The 22,956-nt window shown below is 39.5% G+C and overlaps 1 protein-coding gene and 1 long non-coding RNA gene across 5 annotated transcripts in view; one reads left to right on the top strand and one right to left on the bottom strand.

Annotated features, from left to right (window-relative positions):
* FAM168A (family with sequence similarity 168 member A) overlaps positions 1–22,956 on the bottom strand; it is a 200,001-nt gene that overhangs the window by 19,411 nt on the left and 157,634 nt on the right. For all 3 annotated transcript variants that reach the window (XM_047877052.1, XM_047877051.1, XM_047877053.1), the window contains one exon: positions 3,919–3,999. In XM_047877052.1, coding sequence (XP_047733008.1) covers positions 3,919–3,999 — 81 coding nt within the window. The remainder of the gene's footprint in view (positions 1–3,918; positions 4,000–22,956) is intronic.
* LOC125176122 (uncharacterized) overlaps positions 1–22,956 on the top strand; it is a 36,469-nt gene that overhangs the window by 6,378 nt on the left and 7,135 nt on the right. Inside the window, exons 2-4 of one of the 2 annotated variants that reach the window (XR_007156134.1) lie at positions 3,084–3,160; positions 20,047–20,142; positions 21,665–21,738. This is a non-coding gene — a long non-coding RNA (uncharacterized LOC125176122). The remainder of the gene's footprint in view (positions 1–3,083; positions 3,161–20,046; positions 20,143–21,664; positions 21,739–22,956) is intronic. The other variant, XR_007156135.1, reaches the window with a different exon arrangement.

Genomic DNA, 22,956 nt, shown 5'->3' with positions numbered 1-22,956 from the left:
CCTTTGGTTTTCAGATTCTGAGAACGAGTCTCAGTTGGCTCCTGCTTCCTGCAGAGCCAAATGGTCCTTAAATAAGATCCCCGAAGTCATTAAGAGCTTAGAAAAAAGCTCCAAGTACCCGCGCTGCTTTCAGAACCAATGAAAGAGTGAAATGTTTCCCTGCATCGTGAACAGATGACATCTTAGAGTACTCAGAGCTGCTAAAAATAGCTCTCTCTGAAGCAACTTCTTGGTCTCCTTGAAGAAGCTGAGAGAAATTTAAACCTGAGAGCCTGGCTCTTTGCAGGCTTCTACCCCACAGGCATCTCTCAGCATCACAAATGGCTGCTTCAGCAGGAAGCTGAGAGTAACCTACACTGCCCTTGAGCCGGCCCTTCCTCAGCAGGAGCTCCCCTACTGCAGTCAGGAGACCTGGTGAATGCAGAGGCTGGCCTCTGAAAATATGGAACAGACCAGTGGGGTGTGTCTAACTCCAAAGGAAAGGGATCTGCTCAAGGTCACATCGAAATCAGTCCTTCCAGCTTCTAGTTAGGGGCCTTCTGATACCATGTGGGAATACCACGCTCTACAGTGGATTGTATGGGTTTCTAAGGAAACGGTCAGGTTGCTTCAGTCACAGCTTAGAAATATGGTGAAATTTTGAAAACATAAAATTGGGGAAAATCAAGTTAGCAGTGGGATGATATTTGTTTGTTTTAAAATTAAGACCTAATCAGTACTTTATACACACTGGGAGCTTTCCAATCTCTCCTCTTTTTTTCCCCACAGTCCCAGGCTCCTTCTGTCTGTTCTCTCTAGTCTGGTTGCTCTAGTCTAACTTCTCAATTTCTCTCTGGCCGGCCACAGACCACATGCAGGTGTGGTGGCAGGATGCCTGAGTTTGGATCTTTGGGCTAGTTCCTAACTCCTCTAAATTTTAGTTTTCCCACTTGGAAAATGGGAATAACAATAGTAATGACTTCAAAGGTTTGTTGTGATAGAAAACAAGTCAATATCCATAAAGAGCTTAAAATAGTCCCTGGTACATAGGAACCATTCAACAAATATTATCTATTTGTTTTTATTCCCTGTCCTTCCACTTTCTTGCTAAACTAATCCTCAAACAGTTCCACAAACCAGCACCATAAATTCTGAACATTATGAGAAAATGCCCCAGTGCTGGAATTAGAGCCTTGGTGAATTCATGGCCTCCACCCTCAGTGGAGCCTCCTGTTACACGACTATGTCATCTGTTGGTGACACTTATCCTTCTCCTTCCAGTAAGGCTTTCACACATTGACCTCTCTCCTTAAGAACCCTCCCTCTATCCTTGTTCACCTCTCCAACAGCAAATCAAAGTCATTAAACAAGAACTCTCCACTCTCCACTGGACAATTTACTCTAAGCACATGCATCTGTGACCTTTCCTGTAGTCAGAGAGGAAGAGCTGCCCTCCTGTGTGAGGCAGCCCCGTCCACCTGCTCCCCCAAACAAAGAAGAGAACAGAGCTCTAGATCTCCCACCTCAGCAAAGCTTCCTTGAAGGCCTGGCTCTATCTGGCAGCCTCTCTGACTTATCCTCCTCATTTGCTCCTTCCCATCAGCGCTTACATGCTCACATGCTTAATCATGCTCACATCTAAAAAAATGCCTCCTTTAACCCCACCTTCCTTGTTCTCCTTTCCCTTGTAGTCAAGTCTCTTGTAAGAGCAGGCTCTGTCTGCTAACTCTGCTTCTTCACTCCCGGGCTCCCCATTTCATTGACTCTGCTTCCGTAGGTCACTGGTGGCCTCCTGACTACACACACGCATCTTCTTCATCCTGACCTTAGCTGACCTTGTGAAATTACTCACCTCATTTTGTTTTAGACCAGATAGTTTACCAAGCCAATTCACAGACCTCACAGCATTTAAATTTAAATCATTTCTATATTGTGAGATACTTGATAATCAAAACCACCGTAGTTTTTAAGACAGATCTTATCAAATTTGATTAAATCTTTTATCAGGGTAAATTTCTGTAGCTATCATTGTTTCTGCCTCCTATTATACATTTTTTTGGAAATATGTATCTTGTTGATTAAAAGTGAATACAGAATAAACTATTAATGCTGAGATAGAGACGTTTTAGCTTGTGGATTACTCCTACCCTCACAAGCTCTTTGAGGTCAATGACTTCAGCTTTCTCAAATCTGAATCACATGCAGTGTCTTCCAGAGTGCTTTGGGCATAGCAGGACCAAAATAAATGTCTGTGGAATGACATACCTATGTAAAGACTTTAGGGGTTAACATCACTTATTTGCATAAAATAGTACTTTGTCTCTCAAAAAAGAGGGAGCTCACGGTATGTACGTGTGTATGATTACAAAATGATCCTTACTTTAGAATGGGGCAACTGAGGTTCAGAGAGGTCAAGTGACTCTAAGGTTGTTAATTTAGGAAGTGACAGTCAGAACTCACATCTAGGTCTTCTGACATAGACCATGTTCTTCTCTTATTTAAATATTCCAGAAGAAAGGGAACGATGGTAGGATGAGTGCTGAATTGGCACATAAAAGCATGAGACCAAGAACTCGAAGATCTGCCAAGGGTTCTAGTTCATATGCTATTGCTGCATCATTGAGTAATTTGGACAAAACACTGTTTATCTCTGGATCTCTCTTGTCAAGAGAAGGAGCTGAACTGGAGGATCTCTAAGGTCTTTTCAAGCTTTTTAACTCTAGAATAATCATTACTAAACAAGAACATGGCGGCGGGGGGGGGGGAGGCGGGTATGATTATGGCATTTAAGGCCTTTCCAAATCTGGCCCTTGGACATCTGTAGTTCAGATTCATCTATTATCCCCACCCCTACACTGTGCTTCAACCATTCCCACATCACCATTCCTTGGCCCAGGCTCTACTCTGTTTACAACGTCCTATTCTTTCCTTATGTGCTTAAAAGAATGTCTCCTGCTTCTCCCTCAGGTCTCTATTGCGAGACCCCCTGTGAAGCATCCTGTACCCTTTCATCACACCGCACAGCTATGAATTTGTTTATATGCCAACTCCCAAATGAACTAGAAGTTATTTTAGGCAAAGATGGCTCTTTTTCTCTATTCTAGTGTGGAGGACATTCAACAAATAAATACTTGTTGAGTAAATGAAGAGGAACTTACTTAAAACCATCTACACCCCTGAGGTAAGTAAGTAGCACATTTCTCTGAGAGAACTGTTTTGTCCAAGGCCTCACAACTAGTGAGTTGAGTAATCAGTATTCAAACCCAGGACTTTCTACATGCAGCATCCAGATTCCTTCTCCGGCCCCTTGAGTGTTAAAGCACCCACTAAGTATGAGGGTTAGTATTGGTGGTAAGACCTCTGCACTGCTCCTAGCCCAAATGAGAACAATTTTTTTATTTTTTTAACATTTCAAATCTGTATCAATCTCTATCCAGGAATGGATAAGATAAAGGAATGCTAGGCCTTTGTGATTTGTGAAAAACAGGTTCCTTGCCTCAGCCTGAAAACCAGTTCTTTATCCTCTGGTGGCAAGTCTCTCACTCTCTTCCAAATCCACACCCAGGAAGTCTGGTGTGTGTGTGTGTTTGCATCTGTGTGTGTCTCAATGGCAGCCTTAGGGAAAACTGAGCAAAGAACTGATTTGGACATTGTTTGGGAGAGCAGAAAAGGTTCTGTGAAGAGGATGCATGTTTCAGATATTCCAGCAGAGAAAAGACGGGCCAACCTCAAATCCCAAGGAGAGCGGAGGAGATTCTATTCCCACCCCAACCCTCAACTGCCCCCAGTTCCCAGAGGGGACTCCCAGGAGAATCAGGCCTGGATGGGCGGAGTCCAGAGCAATTAAGGACAGGAAAAGGCCAGTGGGTGGGTTTGTTTTTCCAAACAGAGTCCCACCTCCCACCCCAGGCACCACTGCTGTCTTCACTTTCTCCTTACCTGGAGCATAACTGGGGCTATTGGTGGGGTACAGACTGGGGTTGTAGGCAGGGGCTGCTGCGGGGTAGGCTGTAGGGTAACCTGTGAAGAGACAAAAAAGCCCCAATTAATTGGACAAGAAAAGGAAACAGAATCCAAGTCCCATGGACTCTCTTCATGGGCCTTTTTTTTCAGACAGTATATGTAACCAGCTTTTAGCCTCTTGAGAAAAGGCACCAATACCACAATCCTAATACATGCAGATTTTTCTTTTTTAAAAAAATAGCACAAGAAATGGGGCTCCTGGTGGCTCATTTGGTTAAACATCCAACTTGGGCTCAGATCATGATCTCACAGTTCGTGGGTTTGAGCTCAGCGTCTGGCTCTGTGCTGACAGCTCAGAGCCTGGAGCCTGCTTCAGATTCTGCGTGTCTCTCTCTCTGCCCCTCCCCCAGCTTGTGTTTTGTCTCTCTCTCTCAAAAATAAAAGTAAACATTAGAAAAACAGTATAAACATTGTATGTCTATGTACTCATTGTAAAAAAGAAAAAAAAAAATGGAAACACCATCAAAGTGTATGTGGTAAAAAGTCTAAGTTTACTCTCACATTCCTGCTGCAACACTACTCTACTCCCCCGAGGTGGTAACAGCTATCCTTCTGTAGAGTTTTCTATACATTTTATATATTCACATATATTCAGTGGTGTTCTGGTAAATATTTAACAACTGGCTTGAGGGGATTGAAGTGGAGTTCTATTTCTAGCATTTGCCAAGTTCCATGGTAGAAATACTCCCACCGTGGCCAATTTCAAGCTACCAATGTCACTGAAGGAGTAGTTGGGAAAAGGCGCTCACAACTGGCTCTAGAGGGTGCACACAAGCTAGATCTAGCCTGCCACTGCATGTTATATATTGTTGGTGTTGTTGTTTAATTTTTAAAGGATTTTTTTTTTTTAAGTACAATCCACTCTCCAATGTGGGGCTTGAACTCACGACCCCAAGACCAAGAGTCACATGCTCTAGCAACTGAGCCTGCAGGGAGCCCCTTTTTTGGAAATTTTTATTGGGACAAAATACATATAACAAAATTTGTGATTTTAACCACTTAAGTGTATAATTCAGTGTCATTAATCATGTTCACAATGTTGTACAAACATCCCCACTATCTGTTACTAAAACTTTTTAATCACTCTAAATTCTATACCCATTAAGCAATAATATCCCATTCCCTCTAACCATAGCTCCTGTTAACCTCTAATCTACTTTGTTTCTATGAATTTACCTATTCTAGATATTTTAAAAAAAATTTTTTTTCGACACTTATTTTTTTGGGACAGAGAGAGACAGAGCATGAACGGGGGAGGGGCAGAGAGAGAGGGAGACACAGAATCGGAAACAGGCTCCAGGCTCTGAGCCATCAGCCCAGAGCCTGACGCGGGGCTCGAACTCACGGACCGCGAGATCGTGACCTGGCTGAAGTCGGACGCTTAACCGACTGCGCCACCCCGGCGCCCCATTCTAGATATTTTATATGAATGGAATCATATACTACCCTTTTGTGTCTAGCTTCTTTCACTTTAGCGTAATGTTTTTGAGATATGCCCATGTTTAAGCATGTACTGAAACTACATTCCTTTTTAAGGCTGAATAATTATCCGCTGTATGTATATGCCACATCTATTTACCATTTATCCTTTGGTGGTTTCTGAGGAACCACCAAACTGTTTGGCATTGTGGCTATACCATTTTACATTCATATTAGCAATGTATTAGGGTTTCAATTTTCCCATATCCTCAGCAACAGTTGTTACCTTTTTTTTTTTTTTTAATTATAGCCATCCTAGTAGGAATGAAGTGGTATCTTGCTGTGATTTCAATTTGCATTTCCCTAATGATTAATGATGTTGAGCATCTTTTCATGTGCTTATTGGTCATCATATACCTCTTTGGAGAAATGTCTATTCAAAATAGTTGCCCATTTAAAAAATTGGGTCACTTGGTTCTGTTGTTGAGTTTAAGGAATCTTTTATATAATCTGAATATTAAACCCTAATCAGGTATATGATTTGCAAATATTTTCTCCCATTCCATGGGTTATCTTTTCCTTTTGACAATGCCTTTGATGCACAAAAATTTTTAATTTTGATGAAGTCCAATTTACCTATTTTTTTGTTTTGTTGCTCATGCTTTTGGTGTCATATCTAAGAATCCATTGCCAAATCCAAGGTCATGAAGATTTAACCTTATGGTTTCTTCTACAAGTTGTATGGTTTTGGCTCTTATATTTAGATTACCAATCCATTTTTGTAAATGGTGTGAGGTACGGGTATATGTAGTTTTATATTCTACTTTTTCACTTTAACATTGTAAGTATTTTTCCACATTAACTACATATTCTTCAAAAACATTATTTTAAACATCTTTATGATATTCCATTATGTAGATATCAAATCATTTAACCATGACTCTGTTTCTAGATGTTTAGGTTGTTTGCAAATTTTCATTATAGTAAATGCAGCTATGAGAACAACCTAAATAAATCTTTGGCTAAATCTCTATTTTAGGAACGATTCTAGAAGTGAGATTTCTAGGTCAAAAGATAGTGCTATTTTTAAAGCTCATCCATTCAACAAATATTTGAGTATTTACTCTGTGCCAGACACTGTGATGCCTGTACTTGTGGAACTTATATTTTAAAAAGGTAGGAGAAGGCAGTGGATAAATAGTAAATATGAATAAACACAGTCTAAAGTGCTATGGAAAAGAGAAAAATGGCAGGGTAGAGAGTGTAAGAAGTGCCAGAGTGTTGGACAGAGGCACCGCCATATTGAATAGGGTAACCAATATAAGACACATTGAGAAGGTAAGATTTTCACAAAGACTTGAAGGAAATAAAGTTACCCAAGCAGATGGCTAAAGAAAGAGCATTTCAGACGAAGGAAAATGTACACAGCCCCTAAGTGGAAAGCCTATGGGATGTGTCCGAGGAACAGCAAAGAGGCCAGTACGGCTGAAGTGGAACAAATGAGGGGGACAGTAGTAGTAGAGGAAGTCAGAGAGGTAAAGGGCTGGACAGTTCACACAGGGCCTCATAGTCCTATTGAAAGGACTTCACTTTCATTCTGAGTGAAATGAGAAGACATCACAGGGGTTTGAGCAGAAGAATAATATGATCTGACTTTCGTTTGAAAAGGGTCACTCTGATCACTGTGTTGAAAGCAGAGTATAATGTGGGCAGTGTGGAGAAGCAGAGACCAGTTAGAAGGCTACTGCAAACTCCTAGCAATAGATGATGGGCCTCAGATCAGGGCAATATCAGCAGAGGTGATGAGAAGTGACGTGCTAAGAGTTTTCACATACTTTGCCAAACTGCTTCCTAGACAAACTATCGATTTGTACTTGCACTAGCAGTAGGTAAGTGCCTGTCTCACTGCTCCCTGCAGCTTTTTAATGCTCATTGGTATTTTGACTGATGATGGAAAGCTGATTTTAAAAGTCAAAGATTAAATCCCTAAATCCCTAAAAGCTTCTTTGGGATTTGTAAATATTGCACTTTAATAATGTATCTTTGTTAGTATGCCTTTCCCTAAATCTTTTCCAACTCCAAAGAAAATTCATCTCACTTTATCCCTCAATCATTTTCTAATTTCAGAACCAAGGTAGATAACTTGTTGTCTCTTAATTAGCATCATGGAGATCTGCTACTTATCAAGAAGAAAGTCAGGGCTTTAATCTGAGAAGCAAAGTGACCCAGTCTCCTAGCTGAAATCTATATTCAGCTTCACGTGAGAGGACTGTGAGGCCAAGGGTAATCATACCCCTGTTTTGTCATTTCAGATGCCTTTTACTTTGGGGGGCAATTATAGGATCTCCCTTCAATGTTTCCAAGTAGAATTATTTTTCATCCACTTGTGTTTGACAGATATAAGATGGCTGAATAGAACGAACTTTATTTGATCCTCCAACCCTCTTTGTTTTATAAATGACATCCTCAGGCTGAGAGAAAGAAAAGGGACTGCTGATGCTAGAATGTACTCAAAGGCCATTTGGTCGACCCTCACATTTGGGTCTAGGGCCTCCTCTATGACACACTCATGGGATCATTCAACCTAGCCCTTACGTCTCTACAGATAGCAAACTCTTTCCTTTCCTGAGACCCCTACTACACTGTGAGATTGCTCTGATGGTCTGAAAGTGACTTTTCATACTTCACTGAACTCTATTGGTAGCTTCTGCCCTTCAGAACAGAACAAATTTGAAGACACATGTATCCCCAATTACAGAACTTATCACACTGTACATCAACGGTATGTTTATATTTCCTGTCCTGCTCACCCTCCCCAAACTGTAAGCTCCCTGAAGACACAACTATGTCTTCTTATTTGCTTGTATACAATAGCTTTCGGTCAGTTCCTCGTTCCCGCTCTATTAACACACCACTCCTCCCCTCCCCTTCCCTCAGCCTGGACAGGAAGCATCTGAGCTTCTCAAACATAAGGTGGTGGTGAATAGTCTTTGTGGCCAGTAGAGAATCTCTTCCCCACCATCAACTTTCCTTCTCTAGAAAGGGCATCAAATGTAAGCTAGTCTTCCTCCCTACAACTTTCCTGGTTTGGTTTTGTTTCCTTGTTCCCAACGATATTATTCATCTTGCTGCTTCTGTTGATGATGGTGCTGGCACCTCTAAAGCCTGGCACAGATAAGGCAGAAAATAGGTACTCAATGCAGAGATTATGGCGGGGAGGGGGGGCGGTATTCTGGAGCTAAGATAGGTTTATAAACAAGAGAAACAAATTCAGCAGGGTCCCTGGCTTTGAGAGAGTCACCAACTAATGAGGGAGAAAGATGGATAAGTGGATAGTTAGAATGCCTCCTGAAAAGTGCCATGATAAAGGTTGAGAGTGGGCAGAGAAGAGGCCTTCATTAACCAATATTTTTTAGTATCTACTATCTGCCAGGGATTATGCAGGGCACTAGGTGTCCTGGATGTGGATAAGAGAGAGAAAGAAGGACATTCCAGGCAAGAGCATGGAGGGTAGCATTTTGGGGCATCCATAAGTGGTTTGGTTTGTACCTTCCTTGGCTCTAAGAAGCAGGACTGATGGGGTAACCATACCTGAGAGGAAAGGTTGTCTTGGGGGCTTGAGCTCATCATTTTATCTTCTTGTAACCATGTCTCCCTTTATAGTGGATGGCTCTAACTTACCTTTCCAGCTATATCTGTCACTATGTCTGAGTTTCGTACTGTTAAACCAGACTTCTCTCCTCAACTCCTGACTCATATAGTATCTAACTGCCTACTCAACATCTCCATTTGGATGTTTGCTAGACTATCAAAGCTATCGGATAGCCTGGTCTCTGGAGCTAGACCCAGACTTAGGTATGTATTCCAGCAACACGACTATTTATGTGATCTTGGGCCACTTATTTACCCCCTCTGTGCTTGAGTTTTCATCTGTAAAATGGGACTGTTACTTACCTAACAAGTTGCCCTAAGTTTAAATTAGTTAAGACCTCAAAGCACTAGGAGCCAGGCAAATAGTTAAGACTTCAAAAAGTCAGCTATTATTATTTCAAACTTCTCCTTGAAAAGGAATTTTTACTTTCTATCCTCCTAGTCCCTTCTAAACCTGTTCCTCTGCAGTTTTCTCTACACCAGTAAATGACAACTCATTCTTCCAGTTCCTCAGGCCAAAAACCTTAGATTCATCCTTGATACTATTCTTTCTCTCCTATCCACATCAGCAAATCCTTTCAGTTCCACCTTCAGAATATATTCAGAATCTGACTCTCTCTCATTGCCTACATACATCTTTCCAAATTACTGCACTAGCTTCATTATTGGTCTCCCTGCTTCTACCTTTGATTCTGTGCAGTCTATTTCCCACAGCAGCCAGAGTGATCCTGTTAAAACATTAAATCAGATCATGACACTCCTCTCTTTAGCTTCCCATGGCAATCACAAAGAAATCCTTTTAATGACCCACTTGAGCCTCAGCCACCTCTCTAAACTTCCTCTCCAACTATCTGCCCCCATGCTAATCTACTCCAGCCACATTGGCCTCCTTGCTCTTCTTAACGTGTCAAGTATTTTCCCATCTCAGCCTTTTACTCTTTGTATTCCCTCTTCCTGGAACTCTGTTCAAAGGATTTTATATTCTTTCTAAAATAGTACTCTCAACTTTCATTGCTCTCTATGCTTCTTATCCTGCTTTGTTTTTCTTCACAGCACTTAGCCTGACATACTATATATTTACTTGCTTAGGGGAGACCATCTGTCTCCCACCACTAGAATATAAGCTTAGTTCACAGTAGCACTTGCTGGTATGCAGCTATTCCCTGCTGGAAGTCTCCTCCTGGCACACTCCAAAGACATTCCCTTTGACTCTCAAAGACTCAAGGGAGCAGAATGCATTCCAGGTCCTGGTCCCCCAAAGCTACCTGGATCTGTGGAAGCTCATCAGGGGTAAAGATATTGAGTTCAAATAATACACCATATACATTTCTCCCACTGCTCACACAAAGATATTTTTTACACCTGTGATTTCATTTGAGCCTCAAAACAACACTAATGTTGGGGCACCTGGCTGGCTTAGTCAGTGGAGCACATGACTCTGGATCTTGGGGTTGTGAGTTCAGACCCCACATTGGGTGTAGAGATTACTTAAAAATAGAATCTTAAAACAAAACTAAACTAATGTTATTTCCCCCATTTTGTAGAAAAGGAAACAGAGGCTTGGAGAGGTGAAGTGTCTTTCTGGATAAGATTTTTCAGCAAGTCAGTGGTATTACTGGAAAGGGAATCCTGAAAGCAATAATGCCTTTTCCACACCTGTCAAATAACTATGATTTGGTCCTTGGAAGGAAGTCTGCCCCTTCTATAGTTAAATTCTTTGAAGGTCAGGAGTAAAGAGAATAAACGGAAAAAATGAGCTTTTCTCCTTTGTATCCCAAAAGCTATAGTAGTGATCAGGTTTCCTGGGATTCTGATGTGTACATTTTAATTGCTTTATGGATGTCAATATAATCTAATCCCTTCCTCTTGTTGTCACTAGGATTAGGACTGAAGAAATGTAAAGCTAGTTTTCGATTAAAATGGAAATTAGAAATTGCTTTTAAGAGAAATCAGAGGACTATTTCTGAAATGACTTGATCTTTAGGAAGTAAGAAAGCAAGAGTATCAAAAGGCTAGTGGAAAACTAACTCCCTGGCTTAGGAAGACAAAGAGGATTATGTCTTTGTGATCAGGGGACACTTATGCAATGAAGACATTTTAGGTCTGCAGCTCAAGATGAAAAAGAAAAAAACTGCCACCCCCTTCACTTCAAGGCCTGGTGACCAAAACCCAAACAAAAAATATTTAATTCTCTCAAAAGAAAAAAGAGGGTAAAAGGAAGAATATAATTTTGAATTTGTATTATGTTCTGAGCATTATGTCAGGCCTTCTTTATCTAATTTAATCTTCACACTAACTCCATGAAATACCTTAGCAATCCCATTTTAGAGATAAGGATACTGAAACTTAGACTTATCTTACATATCTTAGACTTACCTTAAATAGCTTGTGAACAGAGTGGAGACAGAATCCAGGCCTGCTGAGTGAGACAAAGTCCATTTCTACCAACTTCCCTACCTCTCCTCAAAACATGAGTCTACTCAACACAAACCTTGGGATTTGGCTGCCCCCCCCCCCCCACAAGTTTTAGCTTCATAATGTGGGAAAACAAAAAATTACTCAATTTGGTCAAAGATGGTTCAGTTACCCAAAACACAACACAACACAACAGCTATTACTCCCACTCAGCATACTAATGTAAGTCATACTGGTGCTACTGAAAAGCATCAGAGGGGTGCCTGGGTGGCTCAGTCAGTTAAGCACCAGACTTCGGCTCAGGTCATGATCTCACGATTTGTGGGTTAGAGCCCCACACTGGGCTCTGTGCTGACAGCTCAGAGCCTAGAACCTGCTTCGGTTTCTTTGTCTCCCTCTCTCTCTGCCCTTCCCCCACTTGTGCTGTCTCTCTCAAAAATAAATATAAAAAAAAAATTTTTTTTTTTTTAAGAAAAGCATCACACAGGCACTGAATTACAGAGTTAGAAGAGGTATTAGAGGTGATTGAGTCCAATTTGCCACCCAGTACAAGAATATCCTTTATAATGGTCCTCATAGCTGGCCACATGGCCCCTGCTGGCACACTCTTCTAATGATGGTATGCTCAGAAGCCCTTTAGGCAGTCAAAGTTCCTGCAGGAGAGCTCTGAAAGTTAAGAAATTCTTCACACTGGCTAACAACCTGGCTTATAAGGTATCTGACCCTGAAAAGCTTCCAAGCTACTGGTCCTGGTTCTCAAAGAATATGTATGTTCCTTCTGCTCCAGGACAATCCTCCAGAGATATGAAGGTATCAGATATTCTTCCTGAATCTTCTCTTGTCTAAATCCAATAGATCCAATTCCTTCAACCCTTTCTCCATCCTGATTGCCCACCTTTGGCCAGACTTCAATTTACAAATGCCCTTCCCTTAAAGCAATTCAACTTTCTTCTTGCTTGTTCAGTCTTCTGCTGATGGGTTTTCCCCATTAAAAAAAAAAGGGGGGGCACTTAGGTAGCTAAGTTGGTTAAACATCTGACTTCAGCTCAGGTCATGATCTCACAGTTCACGAGAGAGAACAGCTGACAGCTCAGAGCCTGGAGCTTGCTTCAGAGTCTGGGTTTCCCTCTCTCTCTGCCCCTCCCCCACTTGTACCCCATCTCTCTCTCTCTCAAAAGTAAATAAAACATTAAAAATTTTTGAAAAATAATTAATTGACGTATTAAGATGCTGGTGATGTGCAGTCAGTGAAGGCCAAAAGTAACTTAATCCAGATTTCTTCATCATTATCCATCAGCATAGTTAATATCTACCAAATGCTCACTCTGTGCTAACAGGATGTAAAGTTCCTTACAGAGGAACTTAAAGTTTAATAGGGAAATAATATAACTACTTATATTAATCTACAGGTAATCTATATGACATATAATGAGAGAATGTCGGAGTGTTACCAGAGTGCGGAGGAAGGAGTGAAGAACAGGTCTGGGAAAGCTGGGAATGGCTTGTTAGAAGAAGGAACATTTGATTGGCCTTGAACAATGAGTGGGAGCAGTTTGTCAGAGGTGTGAAGCAGTGGGGACAAAGAAATAGATACTCCCTTCATGCATGATGGCATGAAAACGTATGCCACACTAGGGAAACAGCAAATGGTTTAGTACAGTTGGAGTTTATAGTGTGTAGGGAAAAGCAACAAGAAACGAAGATAAGAAGGTAGACTGAGAACAGATTGTGAAGGGATCTGAATGCCAGGCTTAGGGAAAGAATTTATCACTCAATAGTAAGAATCCACTGGAGGATTCTGAACCAAGAGTTTCAGATTTGTGTTTTGCCTACTCCAGCAGTAACTGTAAACAGGTTCAGAGTGGGTGAGATCAGAGGGAAGGACCAGATAGGAAGTTACTGCAATTGCCCAAAGGCAAAGCTAAAACAGTAGCGATGGGATAAAGAGGAAAATGGGCAACAACAAAGATGTTTAGGAGACACAGCCTACAAAATACCATCCTTATAGCAAAACCTCACTTTTCCTGCTGTGAGGCAAAAGGCTACAAAGCAAGATGGGAAACATTCTAACTGCAAGTTTTATAGGCTTTTTGTTGCTTCTTTTAATAGGCAGAAGGAAAGAAAATAAATCAAATGGGCTCTTGAATCTCTTGGCTCCAGAAAACAGCCTGAATCTGATTTTCTTCCTAGTTGGGAGGCCTGGCTGCTTAGAGTGCTATCCTGGCGAGACTGCAGGTCAGTCTACACAGACAGTGGTTCTACAGGGCTAGCTCTGGACCTGCCCACCAGACTTGAATTTGAGGTAGCCTAAACACTGGCAAGGCCTACCCACCCAGACTCCCACTAGTGAGCCCCATGGAATTTTAAGGGTGGTAAGTAAGGCACTGTTCTTCCCAGTTTAGGGCAAGGCAACTCCCTCTGAGAAATATCCAGTAATCAATTGTGCTCTGACCTGTGTTGCATCTCCAGGGAGGACTTACCCTCTAGTTAAAAAGCCAGTAACCTGTGTGGGTCATTCATCCTGGATGAGCCCTAGAAGAAGAAGGCTGCTAAAGCCAGAGCAGGTTTAACATGGCATGCCTTTAGTGCAAAAGCAGTATCATCAATGAAAAAAGATAAGAAAATAGGTTGTTAAATAGCCAAATTATGGAAAGAACCTAAATGTCCATCAACTGATGAATGGAAAAAGATGTTTGTTTGTTTGTTTGTTTGTTTGTTTGTTTGTTTTGATGTGGTTTATATATACAATGGAATACTACTTGGCAATGAGAAAGAATGAAATCTGGCCATTTGCAGCAACATGGATGGAACTGGAGAGTATTATGCTAAGTGAAATAAGTCAGGCAGAGAAAGACATACCATATGTTTTCACTCATAGGTGGATCCTGAGAAACTTAGAAGACCAGGGGGGAGAGGAAGGGGAGAAAAAAAGTTACAGAGAGGGAAGGAGGCAAACCATAAGAGACTCTTAAATACTGAGAACAAACTGAGGGTTGATGGGGGGGGGGGGGGGAGAGGGGAAAGTGGGTGATGGGCATTGAGGAGGGCACCTGTTGGGATGAGCACTGGGTGTTGTATGGAAACCAATTTGACAATAAATTATATATATAGAGGCGGGGGGGGGGGGGGAGGGAGAGAGAGAGAGAGAGAGAGAGAGAGAGAGAGAGAGAGAGAATAGATTGTTAAAACTAATAAAATTATTCCTTAGGTAAGTACATAAGGCCAAGTGTGTGCTATTTCTGAAGGGAAAAAAAATTCTTTTACAAATCTAACAGTATCTCCAAAGCTCCCTCCTTGTCAGCATGGGGTATGGGAGAAATTTTAATGGAAAGCAGATGGCCTATTCTGTCTCAATCTCCACTCCAGGAGTGTGCTGCTGCCTTTTTTTTTTTTTTTTTTTTTTTGGCATCTATGAAGGGAGGTCTCAATACTTTACAGATTGTTTGGTGAGTGATTCCCACCCTCCCTGTATTTATTTTCTAAAAAGAAATAAAAGAGCAAGATGAAATTTTGCAAATTGATGATTTAGTCCATAAATTCGTTTTCCTCCCATGTCAATTCACTTTTTTATTCTACTATGCTGTTTTAAGAGATCTGGAAAGGGAAGATCTTGTTTAAATTCAGTAAAACATAGAATACTTGCTTTTTCCATGTGAAGAAAAAATTTGATCCCCATCTCATACTTCTCCAATTCCAGAAAGACCAAAAACGTAAATATTAAAACAACAACAACAACAACAACAACAACAACAAAAACACTTAAAACTATTAGGGAAAATAGGAGAGTATTGTTTGAACTTGGTGATTAGAAAGTATTTCTTAGATGAAATCAAAAGGAAAAACCACAAAAGGTTGATAAATTTAACTCACTAAAATTTAAACAAAGTTAAAAAACAAGTACAGAGAAAAGATATTTGTAACAAATGTATCCAGAGTAAAAAACTCATATTTAATCAACAAGAAAATGAAAATAAGCCAATAACATCTAATCACAGTATTCACAGAAGAAATCACTCAAAATGACTAGGGAAAAGGAGGAGAAAGGGAAAAGATGTTCAATCATACTAGTAATCAGCAAAATGTGAATACATGGAATAAAATATCATTTCACACCTATCAGAGTGACAAAAATTTTAAAGTCTCACAATAGCAAGTGTTGGGAAGGATCTAAAACCATGGGAATCAGTAAAAGCATTCTGAAGGGCAATTTGGCAATACCAGATAAAGATATACAGCCTAGCAATTGGGAAACTGGATTTCTGAGGTGGGTCTTGTGAGGTGGCAGGATTCTGGCAGGCAAAGATAAGAGGAATGACATCCAAATAAAATAAAACCAAAAGAACAATATAAGCACAGTCAGAGACAGGAACCCATCTGAGGACTGACAAGACTGTTTTCTAAAGTGGCTACACCATTTTTTACATTCCCACCAGCAGTATGAGTTTTCACTTTCTCCACATCCTTGTCAACACTTGTTATTACCTGACTTTTTGATTACAGCCATCCTAGGGGTGTAAAGTGCTATCTGATTGTAGTTTTGATTTGCATTTCCCTGATAATTATGTAGGAACTGTTTCATGTGTTTATTAGCCATCTGTATGTCTTCTTTGAAGAACTATCTATTCAGGTTCTTTGCATATTTCTTAATTGGGTTGTCTTTTTATTATTGAGTTGTTAAGAGTTCTTGATATATTCTAGATGCAATCTAGAACTAGATGTCTTATCAGACAGATGATCTGCAAATATTTTACCCCATTCTGTAGGCTGTCTTTTTGCTTTCTTGAATGTCCTTTGAAACACAAAAGTTTTCCCCTTTTTTAAAAACATTACTTTTATTATTTTTTTTAACTTATTTTTTAAATGTTTATTTTGAGAGAGAGTGCACACAAGCAAGGGAGGGGCAGGAGCAGAGAGAGAGGGAGAGAGAGAATCCCAAGCAGGCTCCACGCTGTCAGCACAGAGCCTGATGCAGGGCTCGTTCTCATGAACCGTGAGATTATAACCTGAGCCAAAATCAAGGGCTGGATGCCTAACCGACTGAGCCACCCAGGTGCCCCCAAAACTTTTTACTTTTGATGAATTCCAATTTATCTATTTTTTTTCTTTTGGCTGTTTGTGCTATTGGTGTTATATAGTTAAGAAACCACTGCCAAATCTTAAGCTCACAAAGATTTACCTCCAAGCTCTCCTGTATAAGTTTTATAGCATTAGCTCTTATATTTAGGGCTTTGGATCCATCTTAAGTTAATATTTGCATATCATGGGAAGTACTTCATTCTTTCATATGTGGATATACAGTGTCCCAGCACCATTTGTTGAAATGATTATTCTTTCTCTATTGATTTGTTTTTGGTATGCTTGTTGAAAATTGACCATAAATGTGACAGCTGGCTTCTGGATACTCAATTCTATTCCACTGATGCATATGTCTACCCCTATGCCAAAATCACATTGTGGCAAAAGTCACAATAAATCCACATTTATTATTGTAGCTTTCTAATAAGCTTTGAAATTGGGAAGTGTGGGTCCTCCAACTTTGTTCTTTTCCAAGATTGTTTTGGCTAATGTGGGTCCTTTGAATTTCCACATGAATTTTATTAACATCTTGTCAAAATCTGCAAACAAACCAGCTAGAATTTTGATAGGGTTTATTTTGAATCTGTAGATCAATTTAGGAACTATTACCATCTTAAAAAATATTAAGTCTTTCAATCCATGAACATGGGATGTTTTTCCACGTATTTAGATCCTAATTTCTTTCAACATGTTAGAGTTTTCAAAGTATAAGTTTTACACTTCTTTTGTTAAATTTATCCCTAAGTACTTTTATTCAATTCATTTGCTATAAATTCATAATGCTGTACATGGAATGGTTTTCTTAATTTTATTTTTGGGTTGTTTATTATAACTATAGAAATACAATTGATTTTTATATATTGATCCTGTATCCTATAACCTTGCTGAACTCATTTATTAGTTCTATCAGTTTGTGGGTTCCTCAGAATTTTGTACATGCAAGATTGCATCATCTGCAAATACAAATACTTTTACTTTTCATTTCATTTTCTTACCCCATTGCCCTAGTTAGATCCTCCAATACAGTGTTCAATAGAAAGGGTAAGACTGCACATCCTTGTCTTATTCTCAGTGTCAGAAGAAAAGCATTCAGCCTTTTAAAACTAAGTGTAGTAATAGCCATGGGTTTTGCATAAATGTCCTTTGTCAGACTGAGGAAGTTCCCTTCTATTCTTAATTTGTTGGGCCGTTTCTTTGTTTTGTTTTGTTTTTTTAATCATTAAGGGGTACTGGAGTTTGGCAAATGCTTTTTCTGTGTCTACTGAGATTATGTGGGTTTTGTCATTTAACCTTTTAATATGATGCACTGCACTGATTGATTTTCCTATGCTGAATGGATCTTGCACCCCTGGGATAAATCCCACTTGGTCACAGTGTATAATATAATCCTTTCTATAACTTATTGGACTCATTTTGGTAGTATTTGTTGAGGACTTCTGCATTTGTATTCAAATGGGATACTGGTTCTATAGTTTTTTGTGATGTCTTTGTCTGGTTTTGGTATCAAGACAACACAAACTAGTCTCACAGGAATTAGAAAGTGTTCTGTTTTTGAAAGTTTGTGGACAGTTAGTGTTAATTCTTGTTTAAATGTTCGTCAGAACTCACCAGTGAAACTATCTGGTTCTGGGCTTTCCTCTGGGGGAATTTTTTTTTTTTTTTTATTACTAATTCCACTTACTTGTTATTAAGTCCATTCAGATTTTCTATTTCTTCATAAATCAGCATTGATAGTTTGTGTATTTCTAGTAATATGTCCATTTCACCTAGGTATCTAATTTGTTGGCATACAACTGTCCATAGTATTCCCTTATAATCCTTATTTTTGTAAAGTCAGGAGTTAAGTCTCCTGTATCATTCCAGATTTTAGTAATTTGAGTCTTCTCCCTTTTGTTCTTGATCAGTCTAGATAAAAGTTTGCCAACTTTGTTGATCTGCTGAAAAACAATAAACTTTCAGTTTATTGATTTTTTTTCTATTTCCTCCCTCCCTCCCCTCTTTCCTTTTCCCCTTTCCTTTGCTCTTTTCCCTTCCTTTTCTTTTGAAAGAGAGAGACAGCATGTGCAAGAGAGCAGGAGAGGGGAAGAGGGACAGAGAGAATCTGCCCAGCGCAGAGCCCAACACACGGAGCTCAATCTCATGATCCTGAGATCATGACCTGAGCCAACTCAGAAGTCGACACTTAACCAACGGAGCCACCCAGACACCTTTGTTTTTCTATTTTTAAATTTCTTTTTTTTTTTTTTTTTTAATTTTTTTTTTTTTTTTAACGTTTATTTATTTTTGAGACAGAGAGAGACAGAGCATGAACGGGGGAGGGGCAGAGAGAGAGGGAGACATAGAATCGGAAACAGGCTCCAGGCTCCGAGCCATCAGCCCAGAGCCTGACGCGGGGCTCGAACTCACGGACCGCGAGATCGTGACCTGGCTGAAGTCGGACGCTTAACCGACTGTGCCACCCAGGCGCCCCTTAAATTTCTTTTATTTCTGCTCTAATCCTTATTATTTCCTTCCTTTCCCTTATTTTAGGTTTAGTTTGCTCTTTTTTCCCCCAATATGTTAGGGTGAATTAATTGTTTTTAATGCAGGCATTTACAGCTATAAATTTCCTAAGTACCACTTTAACTACACCCATAAATTCTGGTGTGCTGTGTTTAATTCATTCCAAGTATTTTCTAATTTCCCTCATGATTTCTTCTTTGACCCACTTGTTATCTAGGAGTGTGTTAATTTTCACATAATTGTGAATTTCTTAAATTTCTTCTATTTTTAATGTCTAGTTTCACTCCATTGTGGTTGGAGAACATATTTTGTATGAGTTCAATACTTTAAATGTATTGAGAGTTGTTTTATGGCTCAGCATATGGTCTATCCTGAAAGTTTCACGTGTACTTGAGAAGAATCATATTCTACTGTTGGACTGTCCTACAGATACTGGTTAGATATGGTTGGTATACAATGTTGTTCAAGTTTTCCATTTCTTTGTTGATCTTGTGTCTGGTTGTTCTATTATTGAAAGTGAGGTACTGGAAGTCAGCAGGATGCAGTGGTCAAAGAAAGTGAGGTCAAAGAAAGTGAGGTCAAAGAAAGTGAGGCACTGAAGTTTCCAACTATAATGGCTGAATTATCTCTTTTGCTCCTCATTTCTGTTACCTTCTGTTTTGTGTATTTTGGGGCTCTATTGTTAGGTGCATATATAACCATTACATCTTCAGGCTGGATTGACCCTTTATCATTATAAAATATCCCTTTTTATCTCCAGTAACATTTTTTGGGGGGTTTGTTTTAGAGTCTGTCTGATATTAGTATAACCATTCTAGCTTTCTTATGGTTGCTATTACATTATCTTTTTCCATTCTTTTACTTTCAGCATTTTTGTATCTTTGAATCTAAAGTGGTATCTCCTGTAGACGGTATACAGTTGGATCCTGATTTTGTTTTAAATCCAGTATGGCAATATCTGCCTTTTTATTTTATATATAGCAGATTTAATGAAGGCATCGGAACAGCAGGCTGTGTTGAAAAGTGAGTAAAGATGTTGACAGTAAAGGAAAAGAGAGGAGATGACAGCCTAAGGAGGTAAGAGGATCCATAGGAATTTTTTTTTGGAAAGGACTCATTCCTTCTGAGAATCGGGAGAAAGAATCTCCTGCTCTGACTCTCTTATGGGAGCCATCATAGTCCAGCAGGAAGAACAGGTGCTCTGAAGGCAGGCAAATGTGGATTCAAAAGTCCAGTGTACCACTAACGAGACATGAAATCATAGGCAAGTCTCTTTACCTGAGCCTCAAGAACACAGGGCTATAATATACTACAGGGTAGAAAATTAAGACTTAGCATGCAAAATACCTAGCACAAAACTTGGTACAGAGTAGTAAGTACTTCAATAAATGTTAGTCCCCACCCCTATCCCTTTCATTAAAAGTTCCCTAAATGGTCTTATTTAATGAAAATCTTCTAGATCCTCAATCACGTCCCTTACCTCCTGCCTTTCCCTCCCCCTTACATGACTCCTGGTGATTAAACCTATTATTGCTTGGCCAAACACAAAGCTGGACAAAAGCAAGATCCTACCTAGTTAGTGTGGCTCTTTACGCAAACATCGAACCAGTCACTATGCTTTGAATATAGGTAATTTTTTGTGTACTGTTGTGTTTATGTATACTTACAATCTTTTATACATTATAAAGCATTTTTGTCTCTTTAAAAAAATTTATAAATGAAAGTATCCCCACATTTTTGCATTTTTCTCATTCATTTTCAGTCTATTATTTCTGCTTTGTGCTACTGGTTAATAGTGAGAGTTAAAGAAACTAAATGTCTGTCAACAGGGCATTATGAGACAAATCTAAATAACCCAACAACTCAAACTTCCTTAAATAAATTAAGGTGTTACAGGACAGTGCGCAGCATATAATCTCATTTTTATTGAAAAATAATGTGTATGTGTGCTTATTTTACAAGTTCTAGGAAAAAAAAAGATATACCAAAGTGTTAACAGTGATGGTCTCTGGATCAGATGAACTATGGATTTTTTTTTCTCATATTCAGTATTTCCTGAGTTTTCTAAAATGAGCACATTGTTTTGGAAATAAAGAAAAATAACAACAGAAACCACAAAATGTTTATATTAATGGACACTTAGGTAGATTCCATTAATCTCCTATTGGTTAGATATGTCATCTGTTCCAAATAACTGCTACTCATCCTTCAGGCAGAGCCAGGACTAGGATTCAGCTACTTACATTTTCCAGCTTTATGTAAAAATGTCCTAAAAACTCTTTTTGGGCTCTACAAATTTAAGACTGATGTTCCTAGAGACTTATGAGCTCACGAGTGAGGTCCTAAAGGAAGAAGGTAGAAGATGGTATGACATGCACACCAGGACTGGGTTTTCAAATAAGCTGAAATATGGAACATGTCTTCAAAGATTCCCCCCAAAATGCTTCCATTTCAACATATTTTTTGTTTAGAGCTGCCACTAAAGTACTGTGTGACCCGGGTAAGACCCTTATAATCCTTATCAAATTCTGAATCTCCATTTCTGTGTCTGCAAAATAACAACAGCTACTGTTAAATGAAAATCTCCCCTATTTTACAGATAAGAAAACTGAGGTTCACAGTTATGCAAGTGACAAGACTGGCCCCAGATCTATCTAATAAAGAAGAATAAGGGTAAAGGAATAGTGGATTCTATTTTTATGAGTTATTTTATTTCTTCCTTTTAACACTAAAGAGGCATCAGTAGACCTTTCTTTGTATAATGCAAATGATATTGTACACTATTGGATTGAATTAGAAGGTGCATTGAATTATGATTAACTCATGGCCTCATTTTAACAGCTGAGTAATTAGATCAATCTAATCTTCTGAATTTTATTGCTTATTTTATTACGGCCTATAATCAGTTGAAATTACAATGGGAAGTTCAAGAGTCTCACATAAAGGCAATATGCTCTAACAGGCAACATGCTGTAAGCTAACTGAGTACCTCGGCAAGTTACTTAACTACTCTGCACCTCAGGTTCCAAATCTGTAGAACGGGAATAGCATTATCTTGCCCCATCATTACCAACACGTATTGGGTTTAGAAGTCCTAGCACTAGGAAAAAGGGGGATTCCCAAAGGGTTATGAGGAAATTACCTGAGAAATTACAAGGAAAGCTCCCAGACATATGCTAGCCCTGGTACTCCGGAGAACTCAGTGAAAGGCATAACCATGCAACCTGTCACCTAAGTCAGAGGAAGCCTGATTCTTCTTTCTCCCTCACTTCCCAAATCCAGTATCAAGTCCTAAATTATTAATTCATATTCCACAAATGCTGAATGTCTACTGTATGCCAGATAGTGTTCCCTCTAAAAATGTCTCAAGAGTGTCTTTTCCTGTCCATCCTAAATACCACCCTTAGTTCAGGTCTCTCAACTGACCTCTTTAAAGAGCTCCTAACTTGTGTTCTAACCTCCATTTTCTCTCCCTCTAATCCATTCTCTGCACATATCCAGAGAGATCTTTTGAAAATGCCAATCTATCCATCATGCCTAAACCATTCTGGTGGCCAAGAATAAAAGTTCCAAACAAATATCCAAAGAAGGATAAAGATATTGCTATGGATAAAGTTGCAAAGTTCTTAGCATGGCATAATAACCCTCCAAGTCTTCTATCCATCTAGATGTCCCATTTCCCCTCATGGCAACTCTGGCCTGGCATTTTACACTTTACCAACACCAAACCCAAAGCTGTTCTAGCATACTCCATTTGACTGTTCTGCTTCTAGGTCACTGTTCAGGATGTCTTCAATGCTTGATTGTCCTTCCCTTGCCCTTCACCTTATTTCATTCTCCAGAAAGTCTGCCTTGACCTTCCTCCCTTGAGGCTAGAGTAGGGGCCCCTTC

The sequence above is a fragment of the Prionailurus viverrinus genome, chromosome D1 (assembly GCF_022837055.1).
Source record: "Prionailurus viverrinus isolate Anna chromosome D1, UM_Priviv_1.0, whole genome shotgun sequence".
NCBI lineage: Eukaryota > Metazoa > Chordata > Mammalia > Carnivora > Felidae > Prionailurus > Prionailurus viverrinus.
This window is presented reverse-complemented; position numbering and strand designations above follow the sequence as displayed.